General features: G+C 35.5%; 1 protein-coding gene across 1 annotated transcript in view; it reads left to right on the top strand.

Moving 5' to 3' along the window:
- Positions 1–26,501, top strand: part of Ccser1 (coiled-coil serine rich protein 1) — a 671,676-nt gene that overhangs the window by 251,358 nt on the left and 393,817 nt on the right. Inside the window, exon 8 of the mRNA XM_048333671.1 lies at positions 10,098–10,175. Within this exon, the coding sequence (XP_048189628.1) occupies positions 10,098–10,175 (78 nt within the window). The remainder of the gene's footprint in view (positions 1–10,097; positions 10,176–26,501) is intronic.

The following is a 26,501-nucleotide window of genomic DNA, read 5'->3' as shown; positions in this document are numbered from 1 at the left end:
TGTGTGTATATAAGAGAGAGAGTGTGTGTGTGTGTGTGTGAATGTGTGTGCTGGTGATTGAAATTAGGGCCTTGTGCGTTATTTTATTCTCAAGGCTCATTCTCCATTTTTTTTCTGATTAACTGGACTAACAATATCCAAGTGGCTTTGAACTAGATCCTCATATCTCAGCCTTCTGAGTAGCTAGGGAATTACAGTTATGAGCCACCAGAGCCCAGCATACATTTTATATTTTAAATTATGTTTTTACATTATTTGAATAAATGAATGTTTATTAGTTTGTAATTGCAGAAACCAAAGGAAAATTCAGTGTCACAAAAAGCAATAGGCTAAAGTGATCCACTCATATTGTTTGTGTAGACAGAAATAAGCAGTTATAATCGTATTTGAAATGTAGCCACAGTGCAACCCACTGATAAATCCACTATGCGGTATAAGATATTTTCACATGCATGTCCCTGGAACTCTCAGCCATAGCTTGCTAAACAAATATTCACAATTGTAGTCTCTCCCTCAAGCACAGTCATTTCAGCTCAGACCCAGACTGGTCCCAAAGTCTGTATTGAAATTTGCTGATAATGACATCAGTTTTGGGCCAGATCAAAATGGCATATCCTGCGAAGACATCTATGTTTAAAGACAAAGAGTTGCAGTTACTTTTTGTGCTTTCTTTCAAAAGAGCAAATTTTCTCAGGAGATTTCAGTGAAGTTTTCAAAATGATCCATTCCTACAAAAGCATGGGCCCCCAATAAAATGGTTACACATTTAGGAATGTATTGTGTGTCAGGGCAATAACTAAAGATACTAATAGACCACACTTGGATAGGACCAAGTATGGTAACACACATTCCTCCCATACACAGATCATTTCCAAAATTGTCCATGCTTATCAAATGTATTTATACATGTCTGGAATGAGTCAACACAAAAGACTCATATAGTTACTAAGGCCAGTTCAAGTTCATAGTCTTCATATTAAGAGCAGTCTTTTCATTGTAACAACTTATGATGTACCAATTGAAGGTTGTGTTTGTTTCTTTTTCCTATTTCTTCACAAGATGGACAACTTCAGAGAGGAATATATGAACGCTAAGTACGATAACAAATCTCATTCATAAAATTAGTAAGAAAAAAAACCAATGGTACTGATTTATAGCAACTTTAAGAATCTTCTGGAAAGTGAATACTTTGGGCTATGGTAGTTTGTAATCTTACCTGCAAATCACTTTGGCTCCATTTGCCCTGGATATGTGGAAAAGCAACAGATTTTCTTTTCACATTATTATAGGAACCTAGAGAAATGTCTTCCCTCAGGATAGCACAGCTTGATTACCCCTTTCCTCCAAAGTCTCCAAAGTAGCATTGGTGTACTTGAGATTGCCTTAATTACACATATTCACTCTCGATGGCTCTTTGCCTCACCAGCTCCATTTAAAAAGTGAGATCTGCCTCCTTTACTAGATGAGACATGTTTAACTGAAGGTTCCTATGGAAATTCAGAGTTACAGGATTTCTTTTTGCTTTAATCACATACTCTTCTTGGTCCATATTCTTCCCATGTTTGTCTACATTTTTGTATGGTTTAGTGTAGAAAAGTTGCCTTCTTTAGTCCCTTCCCCCTGCTAAAGTTTCAAACATTTGGACTCTAAGTCAATTTAGATTACAGCCCAGAAACAGGAAGAGCCTCTTCATGCAGAATCATACTTGATCTTTTTTTTTTCTGATTTCCAGTTGAACAAGCATAACCTAAGCATGACTCTTTCTTGAAGAACCTGAGACATGCACATAGTCAAAACACCAGTGTTCTCACCTTGCCACCCATGCCAGTGTTTCAAATGGGCAAACATTTTGCCACATGCTTTGAAACTACTCAAGCTTTAATGGCTAGAACGTGTCTTCATTTCCTTGTTTTATTTTCTTTCTCTTTCTTCCCCTGTTTCTCCTTTTTGTTTCAATACATTAAATCCATTACTTGGAGTCATTTCTGTTGTTAGAACTCTATCTAATCAGTAACAGGAACAGTCAAACAAACCACTTCACCAAAATTAAATACATTTCTCCACATAGCTAGATATAGTGAGGTGTCCATGTGTCTTATTTCAAGGTTTAATTCTACTGGAATATTCCGGGCTATTGTCTTTCAATGGGACTGGTAGCAAAGTAGTTTTCAACTCCTTCAAGCAAGATACTTAGAAGAACTAGAAGAGAAGGGAGAATAATTTTTTCAGCTGTCTGAGATATGAGTACATTATTCACAGAAGCACTTCAAAATTTGTGTCTCAATGTTCAGTGTCCCTTCTGTAGAATTCTTGAGAACATATACTTCATTTGGCAGATGACCAGCAGGAAGTAGGTACTTCATACTTCAGGGAAACATTGTTCTGGAAAGAAAGAGACGGATGGTTTTACAGAAATACCTGGGCTCTGACTCTGACAAAATCCCCTGGCCTGGCGCAGCCCCATTCACTCTGGTTAAGGTGACCTTAGTCATGATTAGCTTTGTTCAAATAGAAATCAAGTGAACTGGGAAGGTGGCCTAGTGGCAAGAGTTCTTGCCTCATATACATGAAGCCCTAGGTTCGGTTCCTCAGTACACAGAAAAAGCCAGAAGTGGGCGCTGTAGCTCAAGTTGGCAGAGTGCTAGCCTTGAGCTAAACAAAGCCGGGGACAGTGCTCAGGCCCTGAGTTTAAGCCCCAGGACTGACAAACAAACAAACAAACAAGCTGACAAATAGAAAGAAAGCTGGATGTTCTTGGAGACTTTTAGTTGAAAGAGAAATCATAGACTGTTAATGCACCTTTTTCTGGGTTGGTGGTTTAAGCCAAAACATGAAATGGCAATGGAGAACACAGGGTAATGTCTCAACTCTAGTTGAGACTACTGGAGGAGACATGAAAGACATTTGTATAACTCCTCACTGTGGACCACCAGTCAGGACCAGTAAACCAGGGATGGCTATATCTGCTTCCACCCTGAGCACATTTTACACCCATTTGTGATCTGGAGCCTTGGCTAATTACTCTCTGATTCTGCAAGTATGTGTGTTTAGGTGAGTATATTCTCTTTCAAAAATTCATAATTCTCAAAAATACAGTACATGAAGCTTCTGTAAAATCATATAATAACATGTACTATGGAATGGCCACAAGTATTCTTTTACGAACTTCCTTCCTAAGGTTATAATTTTAGTGGTTGTCATATAAGTTTACACTCACTGTACTATTAAATCCTACTGTCATTATAAACAAATACCAATTTTAAAAATTGCAATTAAATTTTAGCCTGTAGAAAGAATAAAAAAGACCAAGCAAACTTTCTAGGTAAATAACTTTCACAATTCCCTTTCTGGATGTTTTTGGGGGCATGTAGGTGTCTCTTGTGAACCTTTTTTTCATAATAGTCAAATAATTTTATTCATTTGGAAACCAGTTGCCCATGCCTTGAATCCTAACTACATAGGAAGCTGAGATCTGAAGGTTGTGGATCAAATCCAGGCTAGGCAGACAAATCTAAGAGGTTCTTTTCTCAACTTAACCAGCAAAAAGCTCAACTTAGAGGTATGTATCAAGTGGTAGAGTACCATCCTTTAGCAAAATAGCTACTCAAATGCATGAATCCCAGGATACCCTGGGGCATCAAGCCCCAGGACCAGTAAACACAGAAAAAAATACCATTCTATTCATATGTTGAGACAATGAAATATATGAGAAACCCACCTAATGGATGCATCTTTGGAACACTGAAGTGCTTCACATGAAATCTCTATCAATAACAAATCAATATTTATGAAAAGATCAAATAACAAATCAATTGTGCTTGTGAAGCAAAAATAACATAAGCTTCGTTGAAGGATTGCTGACCAAGTGTCACAATCATTGTCGGAACCTTCCACGGAAGCCGTGAATACTGAGCGTCAGCAGGGATTTAGTCCACAGATTCATTTGGTGGAATGGAGATTAATCTTTAAGAATGTTATAGTGAGATACCTACAGTAATAGCTTGACACTTGATGTCACAAAACTTTGACAGCTGGCCCTGTACAGTAGCAATGAAGGACATATTGATGCATTTTCTGCTTTTGGAATGAAATGCCTGAAGCTGGCAGTTTATAAAATCAAAACTGAATGTAATCCATAGTTGTGAAGGCTGAAAGTTCAGTGGTGTGGGCTATGGAAAGAACCATGGCTGTATCTTAGCATAGTGGATGGTATTATGGAGGAAACCTATACACAAAATCATGTGGCTAGACAAAAGGTCAGAGTTCAGGGAGTGGCCTAGCTCGCTATTTTATAGCCACTGGAGAAGCCTGAACTAACTCAGCTAACTCAGAACTATGTGACTCCTGCCGCACAGGAACCCACAATAGCCTACTAACTTACACTATTTAAAGGTCCTGGGGGCAGAAGTGACTATTGGAAAATGGTTTTACATTGGTTTAGTGTGGTTTTCCCTTTAAGATAATTTCCAGAGCTGGAACTTGCAAAATCTTTATTTTTTAATTAATTAATTTTAGTTTTACAAAACCTCAGAATCACAGCACTTGAAAACTGTACCGATCCCTGCCAGATATTCCCTTCAATATAAACAGCTCTATTAAGCCAGTCTATACGGCTCATGCTGCACGATGTGTGTGTCTGTGTATATTTTAATCTGTGAAATGAATTTAAATAGAGCATTCTTTAAAAGCTGGCAACCCTCCTGGGTTTTACAGAAAAGAAGAGCTATTTGGAAATCATTTCTTTTTATCCTACCAAATCTGAATGGCAATGAGCTAATGTCTACCAATAACTTCATCCTTTACTCTTGTTTTCTTCTTTTGTATTCTGATGGTAAATAAGAAGTGCAGCATCAGAAAAAAATGCTTTGTTTCTTTTGTGTGTGCTCACGCACACACACACACACACACACACACGCACATGCTTGTACTAGTAGTGGGGCTTGAACTCAGAGCCTGGGTACTGTCCCTGAGCTTCTTTTGCTCAACACTAGTGATCTACCACATGAGCCAGAGCTCCACTTGGAGCATTTTTTAGTAATTTATTGGAGACAGGAGTCTCAAAACCTTTCCTGCCCAGGTTGGCTTCAAAATATGATCCTCAGATCTCAGCCTCCTCAGTAGCCAGGATAGCTGGCCACCACACCTGGCAGAAAATACAAGTTTATATGTGTTAATAAGCAAAGTGATTTTTATCTTCATTTAGTTTGGTGAAACACAAGATTGGTACTTAACTGATAATTCGCTTGAATCAAAGATACAGTGCTTTGAATAAAAATATCGTATAATGTGAACTTGCTGAATTCAACAATTATAGAAAGCTCTAGCCCAAGATATGGACTCTGTAAAAAGCTATTAAAGAATTTCTCTAAATGCATCTAATACAGTGTAGTATTGCAAATAACTAATGAATGAACCCAATCACTGGCTTGTAGAAATTAGGTAATAACATCTCACTTTTGTTGCACATTTTCAATTTCCAAAATATCACACGGGAATGCTAGAAACTGGAACTGCAACAGATTTTTTTTTTTTTTTTTATCAGTTGTGGGTCTTGAATGTGGCGTCTGGGAACTGTTCCTGAGCTATTGAGCTCAAGACTAGTGCTCTATCCCTTGAACCACAGCTCCACTCTGGCAGTTGGAGATAAGAGGCCCAAAGACTTTCCTCCTGGGGATGGCTTTGGACCTTGATCCTCAGATCTCAGCTCCTGAGTAGCTAGGAACCTGGTTTGCAATAGAGCTTAAAAGCCCTCTCTATTAGTTTGCTTTTGGGGTAGATATATGCCATATGCCATAGTGGTCCCTTAGGATTCTGTCGCCAAGTGATGCTTTTACCATCTTTCTTTGTGTAAATGTACTCAATGCTGCATGAAAACACAGAATGGTCTATACTGCCATTTTTAAAGTGATCCACACAACCCCTGCACCACCTGGAATGTTGGAGCCTTAAAGGAGTAAGGAATGCAACTCTGGTTCACGTAGTTGACCATGGAAAGGTGAAGCCATTGTGACTGTCGTTAAGCTCTTGTGCGATTTGTCTGAAACCACATGATTTTCCTTAGCTTCTTTAGATAATGCCTTTAATGAATGCCAAGGGACATTCATTTGTCTCTTTGTTTCTTCCATTTCCTGATAATAAACCAAATATGTATATGTAGTATCCTAGAAATAATACTTCTATTTCAAAGGAATTCTCTTGACATGATAGCAATAGATTTTCATCACAATTAAGACAAGAACTAGTATATGTGCATATTCATATTAAGGTTGATTATTTAAAAGTAGACATGAGTGGCTAGGAATATGGCTTAGCGGTAGAGTTCTTTCCTTGCATGCATGAAGCGCTGGGTTCCATTCCTCAGCATCACACAAACAGAAAAAGCCAGAAGTGGCACTATGGCTCAAGTGGTAGAGTGCTAGCTTTGAGCAAAAAGGAAGCCAGGGGCAGTGCTCAGGCCCTGAGTTCAAGCTCCAGGACTGGCAAAAAATAAAATAAAGCACCACCCCCCGAAAAAAATAGACATGAAAATGGTCTAGGTAACTTACATCAATAAATCAATTCCTCATACTTGAATCCATTAAATTATAAATTTTGAAGCATAGTTTATAAATGTAAAATTCTGTGATTTTTCCCTTGAAATAAATATATTCCACTACTAAAACCCATTAGTACATTCCTCAAGTATTACAGCTTCAACTGATTCCTTCTCCCAAATATATGTCAAATATGAATAGCACAATCTTAACTTACAGGAAGTAAATATTAAAGTTGAATGAGCATCATGTTGATTTTATGTGTTCATTTCATTTTAATGGAAAATAAATTATGGTTCTAGTAAGGTGAATAATTTCTGGAGGTAAATGCACCTGTATTTTGTGACTAAATTTAGTTACATTCACATTAACTGATTAGCCTCAGACAAGCTCTTCTACATTTGACAATCATTTTTTAAAGCCTCTTATTTATCATGAATTTATTAGACGAAATGGATATTCTAATATGATAATATTTTTGCTATAATTAAAATTAATGAGAAATCATTGGTTTTTGTAAAGTTATAAACTCAAGACTACTCATATCTCTTTGAATTGAATGTGCCAAAATTAAAGCTTTCCAAAAATAAATAATTGGTTTTCTTCATATCCAGATTATCTAAATTCAATTGTAGAACAGACAGTAATTGAATTATGATAGCAGATTCTGCATTGTAAACCTAAAAAGCACAATCATCTGTTCTCAAGTTTGCTTACAGTCTTCACAGACAGACATGGAAACAGTTTCATTATGGCATGCTAATCACTAAAACATAGCACTTGGCACATTTTGTGTACCAGCTCTGTTCTTTTTTTTTTTTTTTTTTTTTTTTGCCAGTTTTCCCTCATTAACTCCTCCCCCAACAACCAATTAGAGTAGACTCTATTATGATCTTACAGGACAGAAAATAGCTGCTCAGAGTGGAGTGTCACTTACCTAAATTCACACAAATATTAAATCATTACCTAAATGGCCTCTTCCTAGTTCAAGGTCCAACATCTCATAGCAAATATGCACATTCATTTTATAATGTATTTCTGCTATAAAGACGGAGAGTGTTACTCCTGATAAGATACATAGGGTTGGTTTTGACTTCTCTAGTACCAATGAGCCATTTTCTTTAGTGTTTTCTTTTTCTGAGACATGAAATTTTATTTGTTCATGCACTCATTCAACAATCATTAAGTACACATTAGATTTCCCTATGTTTAGAATTTAAGTGGCAAACCACAATTTTCCCAGCAAGATGTCTTCAAGCTTGTTGTTGTTTCCAGGACTGAGTAAGAAAGAGAATACTGAGAAGAAAGGATTCAACAAGTCTACAGTTTTCAACTCCAGGGTGCTTATGCTGAATACAGAGTTTCCTTTGTAAAAAATTAAGATATCCAAGGGGAAGCAGACTTCGTTCACTCATTCCAAGTGTGCCTAATGTTTATTTCAAGCCTCATTATCTGCTGCTTTAACAGGAAGTCAAATGGAAGGATCAGGAAATTGATTTCAGACTCTAATTCAGATGCGGTGGATTTCTTTGTACTCAGCCTGGTTCAAGCAACTTGACTAATCTAGTCACATTTTCTACTTACCCTATTCTCCTCAAACAAAAATTCAGGCTTTTTTCTTTCTTGATATTGACTTATTCTTGCTATCTCCTAGTCTACCTCCACAGCATCCAGTTTATTTTTTATTTGACATCTATGTGTATCTGAAACACCAGTGTGAAGTGGTAAAATTAACTCAGACTTTAAAAAGAAATGGATGATGTGGAAGTAAAACCTGATCTGCTGGGGAGGTGGGTTCCAGCAGGAGCAGGGAAGGGCATACAGAGCGTGAATGAGGATGAAGAAAACAAAAGCAGTTTATTTGCAGAGAGGAAAATAGGACATGGAACTTGCTGAAATCACTTTGGTAGGGGGAAGTGAAATACAGAGCAGTAAGGGAGGTTTAGAGAGAGCCAAGGTGATGCGGAGAGTTCAGTTGGATAAATTATGTGCATTCATGAAAATTTCTCACTCAAACTCACCTTTTGTACAACCTGCATATAGTGATAAAAATGTGTAAAAAATCTGTTTGGTTTTTTTTCTTTGATGGGGCGAGAGGTCATAGTGATGACAGCAGATGTGATTGTTTGGAATACAATATAAACATATGTAAACAATGAAATCTCCTGGTATATTAACAATATAACCTAATAAAAATCTGAAAAAAAGAAAATTATAAGCACATACATTGCCCAATTTTAATAATATAAATAATAATGTGACTAGAATGTAAATTCATTCATCCTTTGATAATTATTTTTATCACTATTGCTCTTTGAATGAAAGGGAAAATGGCTTAAATTTGAAATGTGAATAAGACTTACATCCAAAGGGCTTACCATAATGTTATTTGAAAGAGTAAATATATTGGAATGACATCTAAATTATAGCTCACCATAAAAGAAAATGAAATAAAACAATGAAATAAAATGCGAAGATACTTTTACTTGATTTTTTGGTATGTTTTTCCCAACTTGATAATTAAGTGCAGTTTATCAGATGCTGTCATGTAAGATTGATTTGTTTTTTAAAAACATTTATATCTGGATTTCCTAAGAGCCCTAGAATTAAAGTGTCACACTGTAAGATGGATTTGAATGTTAAAGCCAGAAGAATGTTTTGGCATAGAATGACATTCAAAGAATCAATGTTACATGAGGCACAAGTTGTAGTTTGCTTTCTAAGTTTCTGAAAGCTTTGAAAGACACCACCCCTTCATAAAGGGTTGCTATGAAGATTGACTTCGAGTTCATTTTCTTGGGGGAGTTCAATAAACTTTCATCTGCAAAGATGCGATGTGGGATTTTAAATGTTCACAGCTATATATTAACTCTGTCTCCTGAACATAGGATTGGCAAGGGCAAGATACTTCACTAAACTGCAGGCTATCAGTGTAAAGGTAACTATCAGTACTCAATGCTACGCTGTGGTCTGCACCTGTTTAAATGCTCGTGTGGAATCTAACATTGAGAAAAGCAGCTCAGAGGACAGTGCTTTCCGTTCTCTGCAAAACATTTCACTCATTTCTCATCTAAGAATCCTGCAGTAAATTAGTTGGTAAGAAAAGCTTTGTTCCTCTGTTATGCCACATAATCTGATTATAAAATTCGTAATGTTATCCAACCTATTATCAAAAATGCAGACTAGAAACTACCTAAATGCTTGCAGATTCACCTAAAATTGTAATGTCCACATAATGAACCATACGGTTGAATACTCAAAGAAATAAACAAAAGAACCCATATAAATGAAGCACTGATAATGCTAGGTATCAACATAACCCCAAAGATCGCCATTATACTTAATGAACTGTACTTAAAATGTGCATGGAAACTAATAATTTCCTTTCCCAGCTAAGTACTCCTTTCAAAATAAGGGATGAGTCAATATATCTTCCTGGTGTGAATTTTGCTATGTCCATTTAGCTTCGTTTTATTTTTTTTTCACAAGAAATCCTGGGATCTGAATTAGGAATAAGGAAAATGGGTGCCAGCCCATTCTTCATGCAGTTTTGTTTCTTTGCAGAGTGCAGAGCTGAGCCCAGCGAGCAGCATGATGTCCCTTCCTGTCAGTCCTCTTACGGAAGAGCCAGTGCCTTTCAAGGTAAAAACTTAACGCACAGCAAGGAATTGCTTTCTAATGTTGTTCACAGACAGTTCAAGCTAGCTAGTGTATGTAGGGATGGCTAAGGTAAACTGGCTTATGCCTTTAACATGTGTTCTTGTTCCATTTTACCCTTCTGCTTCCTTAAGTTAAAAGTTTAGAATGCTGTGTGGAACAAGCATGTGTGTTATACATGTGACACTGGCATTTATACTACTATGACTCACACATAGACTTCATCACCCAGCCTTCATCAGTAGTTACATTTTATTTTCAATGCTACTTCACCAATAATAATATTACCATTAGCAAGTGAAAGTCAGTGGCAATGTGATGTTCTTTTTTTTTCCCTTCAAGCCTGGGGCTTGAACTCTAGGCCTAGGTGCTGTCCCTGAGCTTCTTTGTGCTATCACTTTGAGCCACAACACCATGTCTGGTTTTTATAGTGGTTAATTGGAGATGTGTCTCCTGGGGAATTTTCTGCCTGGACTTGCTCCCAACCACAATGCTCAGATCTCAGCCTCCTGAGTAGCTCAGATTACAGCCATAGGCCACCAGCACCCAGATTGTAACGTTCTTTTTATTGTGTTCATTCGCCCAAACACATTTTGTTTTGAAAAGCATGTAAATAAAGAGGAGACTATTCAAGTGATTGGTTTGTAACTTTCTCTAATTTGAAAGTTAGACTTTACAAATAAGGTGCCCTGCTAAAGATCACATGATTTACTTTAAAGCAAAGTCGTCTTTAAGACTTTCCTTTCAACCAAAATGTAAAAATCAGCTATTTTATATTTGGATGCCATTAGGAAGATTGGAAATAAAAAGCCATTTTAATAGTGTGAATAAAACTTATAACCTTGGGGTGATAGACCAAAATATAATAATAATCATGACTAAAAAATAATGCGGTTTGAAGACAGTAATACCCAACTTTGGGATGATTTCATGGCTTTTGTGTTTTTGTTATGAAATTTTTGTCCTGCTTTTTTCTTTTCCTTATAGAGATTATATATGATTTGGCAGTGTAGAGTTTGCATCTATTGTTCAGCTGGCAAGGACATCCCAACACTCAGGATTTTTATATTGCTAAAGTACAAATTATAGAAGTCTAGCAATTCCACTGAAAGTCATTAAACTTTACTTATGGATATTTTAATGATAGACAAATAATCGGCATTTTAAAATGTCATTTCTCTACTGAATGTTGTAAAATATTGAGCAGGATTCTGATTATATTATATATGGAGAAGAAAATAATTTGGCAAATTGAGATCATAATTCTATGATTCACATTTTAAAGTTATTGCTATTTCTGTCTTATGATATGAGGACAAAATTTATAGATGTCATATCATTAGCAAGATTTTAATTGAATCTTAAATTTTCAGTAGAAGCTATTTTTTCTTTTAATATATTGATAAGGACTGCAATCCTCAAAAGCGAATTTTTTAAGCAAAGGTTATAAAGAAGTTAGATACATTCTAGAATCTGCTGACATAAAGGTATTCATAATTATTCTTCTTAGAATCTTTGATCTAAGAAATCAATATTATTTTTGAATTAATGTAGGCTATTTTATAAGCAATTATAACCTTCAAGTACATATCATATGTAACATTGGCTTTCAAAGGCCAACACACTTATATTCCCTTTTAACTTAATTACTATGAGAAAAGAATATTAGTTAAAAATTTTATAGTAATACAGAAAAATCAACCCACTTGTATTTAAAAGTATCTAAATTCATTTTCAAATTATGAAGTGAAATCCAGCACTTGCTTATTTGATCTGTAATTTATAAATTAACCTTTTTATAAATAAGTAGTAGAATACTTGTTTTTTTCTTATAAGAAAAATAAGTAGTATCTTAGCAATACAGGGCATTGTTATCTCAAAAATCAGTCAAAAACTATTTATGGCATAGAGAACATTGCAGTTTGTTACAACTCTGTTGGAAAAATCATCTGATTTCAATAATTCCTATATGTCTAACTCTTTGTCTAAAAGAATGATTCTTTGTCAAGTATGACACTTGACTACCACTATAACTACAACAAAAGCTTAGTATATATTTTCTCTTTTCCCATGAACATGACATGGCTTTTCATATGAAAATAATTCCTTTGTTTCTGTTGGCCAGGGTTATTTAATTGCAGTGACAAATACCTGAGAGAAACCATAGGAAGGGAAAATGGTTCATGTCGGTTTATGATTTCAGTGACTTGGACCATCGTTAGGTGGCTCCATGCTTCCAGACCTGTGGTGAAGTAGAACATCATGGAAAAAGGCTAATCTGATTGAGCAGCACTGCTCCCCTCATAGCGGACAAGAAGCAGAAGGAATAAATACAAGAAGGGGCCAGGGTCAACTTGCATCCTTCCAGCACATTCCTCCATCAATCTTGCCCCTCATAGTTGCATCCCCTCCCTTTAGGCTCCTGCCATTTTGAATCCAGCAATGGATAAAATCACTGATTAGGTCAGATATCTCAATATTTACGCATCTTAGGAAATAACCCACAGACATACCCAGAGATGTACTTTGCTTATGTCTCAGGCACCTCTCAATCCATTTAAGACTAACCACCAGGGTTTCCTAAGATATAGTGATTCCAACACCCAACACAATCACACCCACCCTAATATTGGACAACAAAGCCAATCATCTGAAGATAAGCATTGGTAGCTGGTTGAGGGACTTCATTTTCCACTTGCTTTTGGGGGAGCAATTCGGTTAGTGAGAAAAAAAGGCGTTCTTCCCACTTCTCAGTTCTGTTTTGGAAGCACTGCTAGAGCAGTTGGAGGAAGATATGTTGGCTTGGCACGTACCATAGTGTTTTGCTTTCCAGTGATTTCTGATTTTAAATGAATGGGAGTAACATGGCATCATTTAGCCAAAATATTCACGAAAGTTCCACGTCATTCATTTGAGTAATATATTACTGATTAAAAAAAAGGGATTCAGATTTTATACCCATTTGATTTTCATGGCTCATTATATCTAATACTATGGGGCAATATTATCTGTCTTGATTTTGGTGTATTCATCCTCTTCTAGTCCTTCTACCCTTCTCTAATTTAATTCTCATTTGATCTCATGAGCTTCAGTCAGAGCTACTAGACTTCCTATGCCAATTGTCACTGTTTCTGTGACATTCCTGAAAGTCATTCGTAGCAAGTAGCAGGCATTAAGGAGATCCTACTGTGTGAAACACCTTATGTAAGAGACTTGGAAATGGCTTCTTCTATTCTGATTGTAGACTCAGAAATTCAAAGCGCTGGCAAGAATTGAACAATTAGTAAGACAAGAAAGAAAAAGAAAGAAAGAAAGAAAAAAGAAAGAAAGAAAGAAAGAAAGAAAGAAAGAAGCATTAAAAAAGTTAACACTGAGAAGATAGACCTCTGTCACCTTGATTGCAAGGGGGGTGGTGATTATTAGGTATTATGGGCAGTCTCATTTTAACACTTGATAGTAAGTGGCCCTTCTCCATTTTTCTGCTTGTTTCTGCTGCCAAAGGCCCCATTTCTACAGACACTTAGGGAAGAAAGTGACCTTAAATTTTCTACACATAATTATACTTTGACAATTCTGGGCAGCTTTGTAAAACCTTTCACTCTGAAATACTACTGCCAAATTCTTTTCTTCCCAGGAAAGACCTAACTATGCCTTTGGTCAAAAGAAGTGTATGCATCATAATTTTAAGATAATAGGCTTAGCCTATATCATGAGTGTCTTTTCATGATGTCTATTAAATTTTGTTTCCATTACCTACTTTTGAAAATTTTAGAAATAGACTCAATTCACCCAATAGGAAATTCTGAAATGTTTTTGCTTCTTGAGGTATTAATTTTCAATACAGAAGGTAATCATCTGTTTTTACAAATACAGGAATGGAAACTGAATACTCAAACTGATGGAAGGAAACGCTGGTGAATGGAAGAGCTAGAATTCTATCTCATGTGTTTAAGATTCTAAAAACTGATACATTAAGTTCTGTAATGCAGACAATCTTTAGTATGTTGATTTCAGTTATAATTTGATGGTTCATTTGTTTTGTGTGACTGAGGTTAGTCAAGAGAATCGGTGGCAAGATTTAGACAAGAGAAAAAGTATGACAAAGAAACCCTCTACTAGACTGGACATCTATTGTAATCCTAATAGAAATGTTTTCTTTTATTAACACACCAAACAATTTTAAGCCATTTTTCCAATCTTGGAATAGGAGTTACCTGGAATGTAAATGGCCTCAGATAATTTAAGCAATGGGGATTTTTTTTTTTGTAGATTATTTGATAGTTACAAAATTTCTTGGAAAAAGTACATGGGTGGCAAACCATGTTTGGATATACAGAGACAAATGGGAAGGGACTGGGCTGTGGAGTCGTGGTGAGAGCCCAACATGGAGAATGGATGGAACTGGAAGGTTTCTTCTAAGAGTGCTCAGCATGTGGAATTTGATTCATTTTATTTGCTTTCAATAGGGCATCCTTCCTTTTTTTTTTTTTTTTTTTTTTTTTTTGCCTGATTATTCTTTGGTCCAGAATCATGTAATTTTCTTCTGAAGGGAATAAACGTTTAGTCTTGGAAGTGGAGAAGTCTCCTGGATGCAAGAGATAGTTTAATCTTGCCTCATCTTGTCCTGTGGTCTTCGGCTCCATCCTTCCTCCCTTGTGTATGTCCCTGCCTTCCATCTTCACAAAGTAAAATTAGGATTGTTTGGTAGTGGGCAGCTAGGCTCTGGCTTAGAATAGAGATTTCCTATCTGTCTTCCTTTTCCAGTTGCTCTTTACTCTCAAAATGCTTTTACAACGAACTTATTCTAAAGTGTTTATTTCCTATTTTCTGTAGAATGAAAAGGGATCGACCTATTTATACAGAGAGTAAAAATATTTTGAGCATTGCTGGGTGTCGGGGTCCTTGGCCCCCAGCACTCTCCTGGCCAGCGGGAGAGGCAGGGGGGAAGCGCACCCCAACCGAGGTGAGCCAACAAAAGGTGAAAGGTCGACAAACAGCCTGCACCCAGCCCCCCTTCACGGAGGACAATCAGACAGCTTGGGAGTTGGTCTCACATCTCAGTTTATTGGGGAGGAGTCACGCTCTTAAAAGGGTCAGAGAGCCACAGGAAGTGGAGGGGTGTAGCACACCTAGCTAGGGGCTATGAGGGGCGGCCCAAGCTGTCTGGCAAGGGTGGACGCCTAATTCTATGTCACAGCCCACAGACCGCCTCAGGGTTCACCGCCAGGCGCCATCTTGGCTACACGTGGTCCCAAGGCTGGGAGGCGGGGCCAGCTAGAACCCTTTCCGGTTCCAGGGAACTGGAAGGCAGGCGGGGCTATCTAGGACCACCCCTTCCGGTTCTGGCCTAAAAGCCAGGCTGCCCCAGGGCTGGGAAAACAGGGGGAGTCAGCTAATTGCCTCTTAATGATGCAAGGTGTGCCCCACAGCTGGGGATTGAACTAAGGGCCTCATATTTACTAAACAAGCATTTTAGAGCTTTAGCCACACCTCTACCTGGTCCTTTTGGTTTTAATTTATTTTTTAGATTAGATCTCCTGCCATTTTGTCTGGAACTAGCCTTAAACTGAGATTTTTCTACCTCTGCCCCCCACTGGCTAGGATTCTATATGTGGACCATGTAGACTGGCTTACTTTGTGAGGTAGAATCTCACTAACAGTCCCTTTAACAACAATACTCCCATCCTGAAGCTCATAAGGATAACAATCAATCATGAGCTACCATGTGGATATGCTGCTTTAGAGACAATTTTTATTTTAATTTTTAGATTTTTGAAGAGCAAGTCTATGTTAAGACAAAGCTGAATAATCATAAAAATAAAAATATATCATTTTATAAAAATGGTTGTAAAAATAATAGATAGAAAATATTTATTTTTCTATGAAAATGTATCTACTTAGATAGGCACTGGAAAATGGGAATTAGCTTTCTGAATATTATTATATTTTTTTCTTTTCACATTAAGGTGTGTAAGAAAAGATTAGATTAAGCAACTGTTTTGAAAATGTCTGATGCATATTAGAAAGTTATTGGGTATTTATTAATAATTTTGTCTATCTTAGAGGAAAAAATTCAGGAACTTGTTTTAATGCCATTTCATATATATATATATATATATATATATATATATATATATATATATATAACAATTGAGTGAAAAATTCAGATTGGATGAAAAGTTTTGAAAACCTTGGCAAATAAAATCAGATATGTGAACAGATTCACATATTGCTATAAAGTTGTCTTTCAGAGATATACATATATAAAGAAATCCCATAAGGAGGATGTTTTAGTAATATTACTATACAGTTAGTTTAAAGCTTCAGTCAAAAATTGCAGAGTGAGATTTATTAATATTCTCAATATTCAGTTTTAAATGTATTCACATTGTATAATTAGGTTATTAGCTACATAATTTAGTAGATTTTTATATGGTAAGAGCAGCTTAACTGGTAGCAGCTGCCTCTAAAATAGCTTCACACTTACTCAGATTTAAATTACCTGTTGACTTTAATAATTATAGTCTTGTCCTAACACAGCAACATATGGTGTTTACATTATAGTCAAACGCTCCTGGAGGGAATAAAAAAGTCTACAAAAACGTCCAGAAAAGTAATTGAAATAATGAGGGAATACTACCTACAATGGCCAGTGGAAGTTAACAAAACTTAAGTGATTGTAAAAGTATTTAAATTTGTCTGATTGAATCATTGATTTATAAGAAAATTATTTGCTTGTGGTTGGCATTGTGATGTAACATTCATTCATTTTTAGCAATGTATTTTTGCGTTGGTATGGTTTTCATGTTGAATTTTTATTAGTATCAATTAGTTACATCAGTTAGGAGGGTTCATTTTAACATCTCCATTTATGTATACAATGCATATATAGAGAGAGGTGTGTATGAATATATGTGTGTGTTGTCCTTTCATTCTTTAGTCTCTTATTCTCCCCTTCAAAAACCAACATTTTCAAGATTGTAAACTTGTTTCATTTACACACAAACACACACACACTCCCCCCTCCTACGCAATATTTTGAGCATATTTGCCCTCCTTTACCCTCTCTGTTTGCCTCCCTCCAAAACACAACAGGACATTTATCAACTTTCTAATTTCTTTTTTTCATGATATTGCACACATGTATACACTGTATTTTATAAACAGACACACACAAATATATATGAATACATACACATGCACACACATCTAGCTATAATCTCTTTTAGGTCTAGCATCCACATATGAAAGAAAACGTGACTTTTATTCATGCAATATTTAATGTGATGGTCTCTTGTTCCATCCATTTCTCTGCAAATGACATAGTTTCATCTTCTTTATGGTGGGATAATGTGTGTGTGTGTGTGTGTGTGTGTGTGTGTGTGTGTGTATGTGTCCATTCATTCATTAATTTGCCATGTTTTCTGATAATAGAGCTCAAGCTTGAATTTACAGAGCACTGGCCATGGGCTGGACACACTTAATGCAGTGTCTCAGGAAACTTGACCACAACCCCACATCTTAGGCTAGACATATTATGTCAAACTTTCCATAAAACACTGACATTAGAGACTTTGATGTACCTAGTACATTCCTCCTAAGTGCCAGATCCAGGCTGATTTCAGAAGTCTTGCCTTTAACTACTGTGATGATACACTTGTAACAACCTATGGTTCTTTATCAATTGCCATCAACTCTTGTTTCTGTGGGATATTCCATTGCACATTTACTTGGAATTTAAGAAATGATGTGTTCTGAATTCACAGCACACCTTGGTCATGTCTATGTAAATGCCACGCGTGAATAGCCTATGTTTCATTGAATAGAGGTAAGAGGTATGATCTTATGTTAAGTTTTGAAGCTCTCATTTTTAATAAGTCATTTTCCAAATACGAGGTTTGTTTTCCTCCTGGGAGGGTAATATATAAAGACTGGGGTATACAGCCTCTTCTCTGGCATACTCATTTCCTTGGGGATTTCATACCATGGATGGGCAGGTGCGTTTACATTAGTGGACATCCTTCCCAGATTTCTCCTTGTTTAAGATTCATACACAAATGCCTTCCCAGGATTTTGATTCTTATCACCTCACACCTACCTCATTGGCTCAAATCCACTGCCTCCCAATTTTTCTAATGTCCTCCTCCAACCCAGGAAGTGGTTTAACTGGCCACTTCATTTGATGGGTGATTAAGTATTGTTTTCTTCCACCGTTATTAGGTTCTAAATTAGGCTGGATACCTGTAACCAAAAAATTTAATAACAGGAGAAAGACTATTTATTAGCAACATGCAGCACACCTCATACTGGGAGAACCCAAACATGCAGTTGTTTAGGAGCCGCCTTACAAAGAAAACATCTTCAACAGAGAACAATAAATCTGTAGAGGAGGGGCAGTTCAGTGTAAGGAAGACAGTTTTAAGCTTTCATGCATAAGAAACTGTGGGAAGATACATAAAGGGGAGGAAACTAATGGAATAAGATTCCCCTGTTGCTTCTATAGACTACTAAAAGTCTAATGCTGCCTCTGGTAAAAAAGAATTTGTAACCTTCTTCTAGACAGTAAAGGGAGATGATGAATAGAAAAAAAGAGAAGGAAAATAAAGAACAAATTTATCCTTCATTTCTTCTCACTCCTCCCCATTCTATTTCCCAAACAGTTCTGTGACCCTTGCCTTGAAAATACAGAAATATATTTTGAATTTGCCTTTTCGTTATTACATAATTCCCTATCTCTCTCTCTCTCTGTTACTACACTGTTTTCTTACTGGGTTTGTTTCTATACTGTGCCCTCTGGAATCTACTTTCTACCTGGGATCTACAGTGATGGTTTTTAGAAAATAATTTAAAGTCACAATTATACATCAGCTTCAAGAGAAACTTCTTGTCAAGACCCTTCGGCTTCTGGTGCATGAGGATTCCCAACTTCATCTCAGCTTTTCCTGGAAAATTTTCCAGGAAATGGCAGGGCTAGCATTTATATTTATATTCCTCCAACCTATTATTCTGTTCTTCTGTTGTCTTTTGTTGAATCCAAGTCAGAAAATGATGTACTTTACTTAATCCCTAACATTTCTGAACAATACACTAGATGGGTTTCTAACAATTTAGGCAGTTGAATGATATTCATGTATGTGTCTGTGAAGAGACTATAGTCAAGCTAAGAACATGAGTTAAAAATGATCAAAAATACTTTTAAAAATAAAATATGGTAGAGAAAGAGCACGTGGCATTGCCAAGCCATTGCATGTTATGCTAGCAGCCCATCTCACAGACCTTGTGTTAAATAGTGAGAATTGGAGTCCTTGAAGATGGCTTTCTGGTTGGTGGGTCTCCATTTTGTTTCCTATAAGGTCTTGATGGTAAGGGTTTAGTGCATGTCCTTATATCCTCACTCTTTTGTTCTTTTGTTACCCCCTGCCTCCATTTCATTGACTGACAGATTTTGGTTTATTAGCTTGTTCTGCCATCAGCAAGTCCTGTGGGCCAGATTCCCTGATTGGTTGCTTTTCTACGAACTCATAACACTTGTTCTGCATTTGTCTGCATCTTCTCTTTGTCAGATGACAATAGAGCTCATTTTACCCACTGGGTAGACTCCACTTGGTAGACTTATCTACTCAGATGACATAGAGTCCATTCATCTAATTAAAGGGGACTTTCCAAACTCTACCTCTAGAATAGCTGTCCTATGCAGCTCTGCCTCTTTATTTTTGTCATGGCAAGTATTTTCTTAGCACAGAACTTTGAGAAAACATTATTCTTAGAATGAAAGTGTTATGTGGGCAGATTTCTTTTGGTCATCATCTTTATAACTTGTACAACTATGGCTGCCATAGAACACTATTCAGTAAATAAACATTTGCCGAGTAAAAAAGACACTTTCACATTATATTTTACATATGTTTACATGTATAAAAAGATTTCCTTTATACATATTTCATATATATGTATGTTTTTGCAGAGGAGATATAATAATTTTATAATTATTTATGTCAAGATCAAAGGGCTTACTTTCTTCCTTCATGTCAAATATTATTTCAGAGGATTTTTATAACTCAGTAGTACTTTTCATAAGCACAGGTTGGGTATTCAACACCTATTCACAAAACTGTGAACAACGTTCTCATCATTTTAGGGATATTTCACAAGGAATAAACCTTTTAAATTGAATATAGCTAGTTAGAAATTTCCATTGCTGTCTTGATTTCTAAAATCTCTACAAATTTATATTTTAAAATAGTGTGCAACAAATCCAATTATTATTGACAAGTTTATGCTAGGTGTCAAATAAATTTTTATTTCAATTTTGAAATACTTGTGATACAAAAGCAAATTAGTTTCCTTATAGTTTTCTTTTAAGGCTTGAAAAGGCATAACATTTTTTGCCTAGTTTTAGTTATGTCTAATATATACATATATATTTATAGTATATATATTCTTTCTTTCTTCCTTCCTTCCTTCCTTCCTTCCTTCCTTCCTTCCTTCCTTCCTTCCTTCCTTCCTTCCTTCTTTTCTTTCTTTGTAGTTTGTAAAAGATCTAGCAAGGTGCCATGCTTATTTTAGGCTTTCATTAAGCACTTATTGAATGAAAGTAATTCTTGAGTTTCTTCAAATACATCTTGAAAGTGAATCAGAATATGAGGTTAAAGTCATCATGCAAAGAATAACAGAGATATGGTACTTATATGTACTTTTCTCACTGATAGGAATACATTGCTCAAAGTGAAAATGGATTTATTAATACTCAGATTAATGCTCTTAATAGTTTCAAGGTAACATTTGTTTTCTCTTTTATAAAACAATATATTGTTATTTTATGTCAGAACATTGGCCTTGGTTTCTTATTATGTTACCCTACTTTAAAAGTAAAAGTTGGTAAGTGTAATGCACAAGTGGTAGTTGGTTTTGTCATTTGGGGAGCCAGCTGCAAGGAAGGCATTAGAGTGCACAAGCAGATATAGGCAGCATTAAACAGAGCTTTGTTTCTCTTCTTTATCTAAATATGATCTAGTTGTTAAGTAAGCAAAACTCAAAATGGCAGAGATGCCCACCTACCCCAGGATGGTCTCATCAAAATCCACCCCTTTTGCTTCCATTAAGAAGAAAAGAGCTTAGTTATATTTGTACAGTCCAAATAATAGAAATATGAAATGAAAAATATGATAGAGCTTTATAGCTTAGATATGATAATGAGGAAATTGCTTATTAAGACCTTATTTATAGAGCTAGAAACTTAAAAGCTTTTATATTTGGGGGAAAAAGAAGTGCTTCCCATACGCAAATATCTAATATACAAATGTCCAAATACATTGGCTAGTAAGAAGCAATCATTTCTTCCCAAAAAGTAGTAGCTTGATTTCCATTAATACAACTTAGCAATCAGGGAATGGACTTTATTTCTCAAGTGTAATTTTATTAGTTTTAATAAGTAATTTTACTTTCACTATGAAGTAAAAATCAAGAGACTTTAAAAATATATTTACTTTTGCTTTTGGTCTGCTGCTTTGTTTTGTTGACATTTTGGTGGGCAGGGGGGGGTGGGATTCCTTACTATATTTTCATATATTCCTACCAGAAGAATTGAACAGCTCCTTTTATTTCCTTTCCTCCTCCCTAGAGTCCCATCCCCTTCAAAATAGTCTCCATCATTTTAAGTGCTTGTTTTTATTTCCCCCCTATATGTGCTCAGTGGTACTACATGATTTTGTTCAAGTTAACAGAAATATACCAGGGCCCTTCATCCAGAGACATTGTGTGATGTTCTGCTGAGAGTCTACCAACCCAACAGAGACACAGATCCTGTTCTCTTATCACTTGTGGTGATGGCAAAAACATGCAGTAGGGAAGGGATATCTTATTAACTCCCTGTTTTCCTGTGAGTGTGTGTGTGTGTGTGTGTGTGTGTGTGTGTGTGTGCTTGTGCATGCACTAGTTCCAGGGTTTGAACTCAGGGCTTCACCCTTTTCCTTGGCGTTACCATTTGAGCCGCACCTCTACTTCCTTTAGGGTACCCTTCAAAAGAAATCTAGTTTCTGTACAGGAGAGTTTCACATCGCTAAAACATGCTTCAAATATGACACAAAATAAGCCAAGCCACTAGGCACTGCTGGATCCTGCCTGCATTTCTGGCTACTCAGGAGGTATAGATTTGGGGATCATGTTTAAAGACAACCCATGTAGACAAATTTGACGGACACTTATCTTTAGTTATCCAGCAAATGGCTGGAAGTGGTGCTGTGTTTCAAATGATAGAGCACCTGCATGGAGTGAAAAAGCCAATCCAAGAGTTCAAGGTTCTGAGTTTAAACCCTGGTACCTGCACAAGAAAACAAATTATAAGCAAATAATAATTATAATTATATAATTATAATAATTATAACAAATAATAAGCAAAGTCATGAGACCAATGCTGTTTAAACTGATTAATTACCAAACACTAGGTGGAACTTGATAATGGCTAGGTTTTTTGTAAACTTTAAGGACATTTGCAAACTCTTGAAGTGACGATCCAGTAATGACTGAATTTATGTTTGTTATCATCACTGACAGATGCTATTGGAGCACATTTAGTAAATTGAAGAACCATTGGTACAATGGAAGTCATTGCAGTTGTCGTTCTGGGAGATCTGTTTTTTTCATTGATGCCTGTAATTCATGGCTCAAGAACCAACTCTTCTATGTTCATGACCTAAGTCATTTTATATCCTTTTAAAAACACTACAAATTCTTAGTAATATTCTATCCATTTCTCAAATGTATTTTCACCACTTTACTATATCCTCAGCATTGTTGCTTTAAAGTGTTTAGAGTTTTATAAAGTCAGAGGATTTCATGAAGAGCCTGTGAAATAAGAAGAAAATCCATGTGATACTTTGACTCCCCTGATTGTGTTCTCCTGTAATGTGCTTTTCTTACCATCTCATTCTTTTTCATAGCATCCAACAACTTCTAGAATATATATATATATATATATATATATATATATGTATGTATGTATTCAGTCATCTGAGAGCAGACTTGTAGCTCTGTACATATTTAGTAAAGAAATAAGTATTTTAGACGGTGACATCTCCTAACAGAGTAATATCGGTATTGGTTCTTTTTAATATCATTAATTTTGAACAGGAGAGGATAAGATGAGGTAGGCCCATTAGCCAGTTTGTTTGCAATAGACAAAAAGCAAGTTGGTCTTTAAATGTAAACAACATTATCACTAAGGCTGAACTTAATGGAACATGTTCATAATGTTAAATTTCCTAGTTGTCTTAAGGCTACAGGAAATTCATCTGTCAATTCATCACTTGTCAGTGGTGTCAAATTCACCCCTATTCTTCTTCTGTATTTCCCTTTCCCCTCTTACTAGTACCGGCCATATATATATTTATATTTATATTTGTATATACATGTACATATATTATAAATTATATTATATTATATATATTATATTATATTATATTATATATGCTTTCTACTTCTCCTTCTTTCCCCATTTCCTCTGGCTTTTTAAGGTTTAGTAACTTTTAATGAGATTCCTTATGCAATCTGGTTTAATGCATACATAGTGCAGATTTTACAAAGAGTGAGAGGTATTTTTTTCTGCTGTTTAAGGGACAAACCTAAGTTATTTCATGACTTGTGAATACTTGATAGATAATGTAATTTACACAAGCTCCCCTCTGAACATGGGCAAATTAGAAACAATCTGTCTGGGATTGCTCTGTAATCTTTTTAGGATCTGGTATGCAGAAATTTTAAGGATAGAAATCTTTTCTTTCAACATTTTCATACATACATACTTTTTCTTTTCTCTGCCACCCAAGTAGCCACGACTACATGCATGGGTCACTGTGCCATATATATAAATATATAATGATTTTGATAAATAATTAAGATAAAAAGTATAGTATAAATTATTAGAAATATGGGGATTTGTAGAATGCCAAACTCTTAAATAAAACAAAAATCTCAATCAACAACCTACTTATATTTGCATATACCATCTGAGACTACAATATAGGGAGAAATATTTTCTACTTAGGAAAAATAACTTTCTCAATGTTCTAACTGTATAGTTTTCCCAGTTCATGTAGAAAATATTATGTACAGAAATTTTGGTACCTTTGTTTTTTTCTGGATAGAACTACTAAGTAACACCAGGTACGAGAATTAAACAAATAAGAGAAGTGAAAAATATCTAAATGGTCACACCAAAAAAAATTCTATTTGAATACACTACTTACAATTAATACATATGCAAAAATGTGTCATACATCATAAACAAAATGACCTTGCCATTGTGTAAAAATTGTGCATGATATTAAAATTTAATTTTAGGCACATGCATATAATTTAGGAGAACTTTTTAATTCTTTTCTGGGTACCTTCTGTTTATTCACACATTTAGGCAGGAGCTAATGTTTATTTACAGTGTTTTAGAAGCAAAGCTAACACAATGATACAAGATGAATAAATGGCCTAAGAACTTTAGTATTATAGCTCATCTGAGATGTGATCTATACTCTTCAGATTAGGAGACTGACAGGAATATTGCTACTTTAGATCTCAGTTCAATTTAAGATGAATTGCCTATCTAGTGTGATTGTACTATCCAGAAAGTTGAATCTCATTTAGCTCTTGCCCAGTTATGTCTCATATGCTTTCTGTATTATTCAAATTTGAAAAAATACATAGGATAGTCATTTTGTTAACATCATAGTATTTGCTCAGCAGAGCCTTGTGAATTAATTCCACAAGTGGTCATTTAAAGAACACATATGTATACCCATTAAATAACAACTACATATAAATGACAACCTTTGTTATATTAAAACTGTAGGGGTAAAAGAACCTCTCTTGCCCAGTACTTCACTAGAAATCTAAATTGAACTAGTCATTTGACAGTACTGAGAATGAAATCTACCTTTTACGTTGAAGAGCAGTTTTGATGTTATTCATTTATTTCAAAAGTGAAAAGAACACTCGAGACAGATCATTTTTCAATGCAATCAAAACTCACGTTTATTCTACAAGTTCACAATATCATTTTGCTGGGGGCTGCTTTTGCTACCAAAATTAAAAAAAAAAACTATAACATTTTAATGTATTATTGGCTGTCCAACCTTTTATAGAGCTTTTCTAGTATTTAAATTGCTAATATTTTATGTACTTATAAAATATTAGTTAATATTTATGTAAATTAAGGTAATTAACCTCCGATTGGTTTTATCTTTGTGGTGAACTCTGCCTTCATTGGAAACAAAGTGTGAAATATTTTTCATTCCTGATAGTACTTTTGTCTATTAAACACAGTCCTCTAAGACTAACTTATTAAATTTATCACCTACATGTTTAAAGAAGTAAAATGAATTTTTCGTTAATTGTTATATAATAAGTGTTATTTGTCTTATTAGTGATTTATAATCATGGGTGTTTCTCTGGGTAATATTACTGAGTGAGCATATACTTGTTATTATTGTCCTTTAAATGTTTCCATTGACTCATTTTTTTTTTTTTACCACTTAATGGGATTCTGTTTTGTTGTTATTATTGTCCTAGGGCTTGAAGCTAGGATCTGGAAATTGCTGAGAAAGCACTTTACCACTTGAGATACGCTTTCAACACTTTAATTTAATTTATTTACTTATGTATGTATGTATGTATATACTTCTGAGACAGAATCAAGATCCTCCTGCTTATTCCTTCGTAATAGCTGGGATTACAGGTAGAGGTAATACTTGCTTGACTATAGTGTTATATTTGAGTTACTATTGTGAATTTTATAACTATGTCCCCTTTTTTAGATAAAGTTATAAAATATTAGGTAGTAAAAGTGAAAAAAAAGTACCATAAGACTGATATTTCATCTAAAAAATGATTATTTTGATTATAATGAGATTCCGAAAGTGTTGTACTGAGCCAAACTCTATGCTACTTAACTTGAAGGTTTTCCGTTTCGTGGCAGTTTCATGGTGCCTGATACTGGCATGGGGAATTGGCTTTCTCATCAACCACCAGCAGGCACTTTTTGCTATTCTCCTCACACACAGCATTCTCCTGGTGTCCTGGTATTTCCACCTTGTTGAAACTAAAATTGGTGTCATGATGTTTCTGAAGTGCCATTACCCTTCGAAGTTGGTAACTAAAAGCCTATAAGTGTATGGTTTATTTATATAGGCCCTCAAGTTTGTTCTTTGTCTTGTCTTGTTTCCAGAGCAATACAAGAAGTTATACAACCTTACAACTTGTGTGTGCTATACGGTGGCTTTGTCACTCAGAGTAAATCTAAAAGAATTATCCACCCCCTAAAAA

Source organism: Perognathus longimembris, chromosome 24 (genome assembly GCF_023159225.1).
Source record: "Perognathus longimembris pacificus isolate PPM17 chromosome 24, ASM2315922v1, whole genome shotgun sequence".
NCBI classification, from domain to species: Eukaryota; Metazoa; Chordata; class Mammalia; order Rodentia; family Heteromyidae; genus Perognathus; species Perognathus longimembris.
This window is presented reverse-complemented; position numbering and strand designations above follow the sequence as displayed.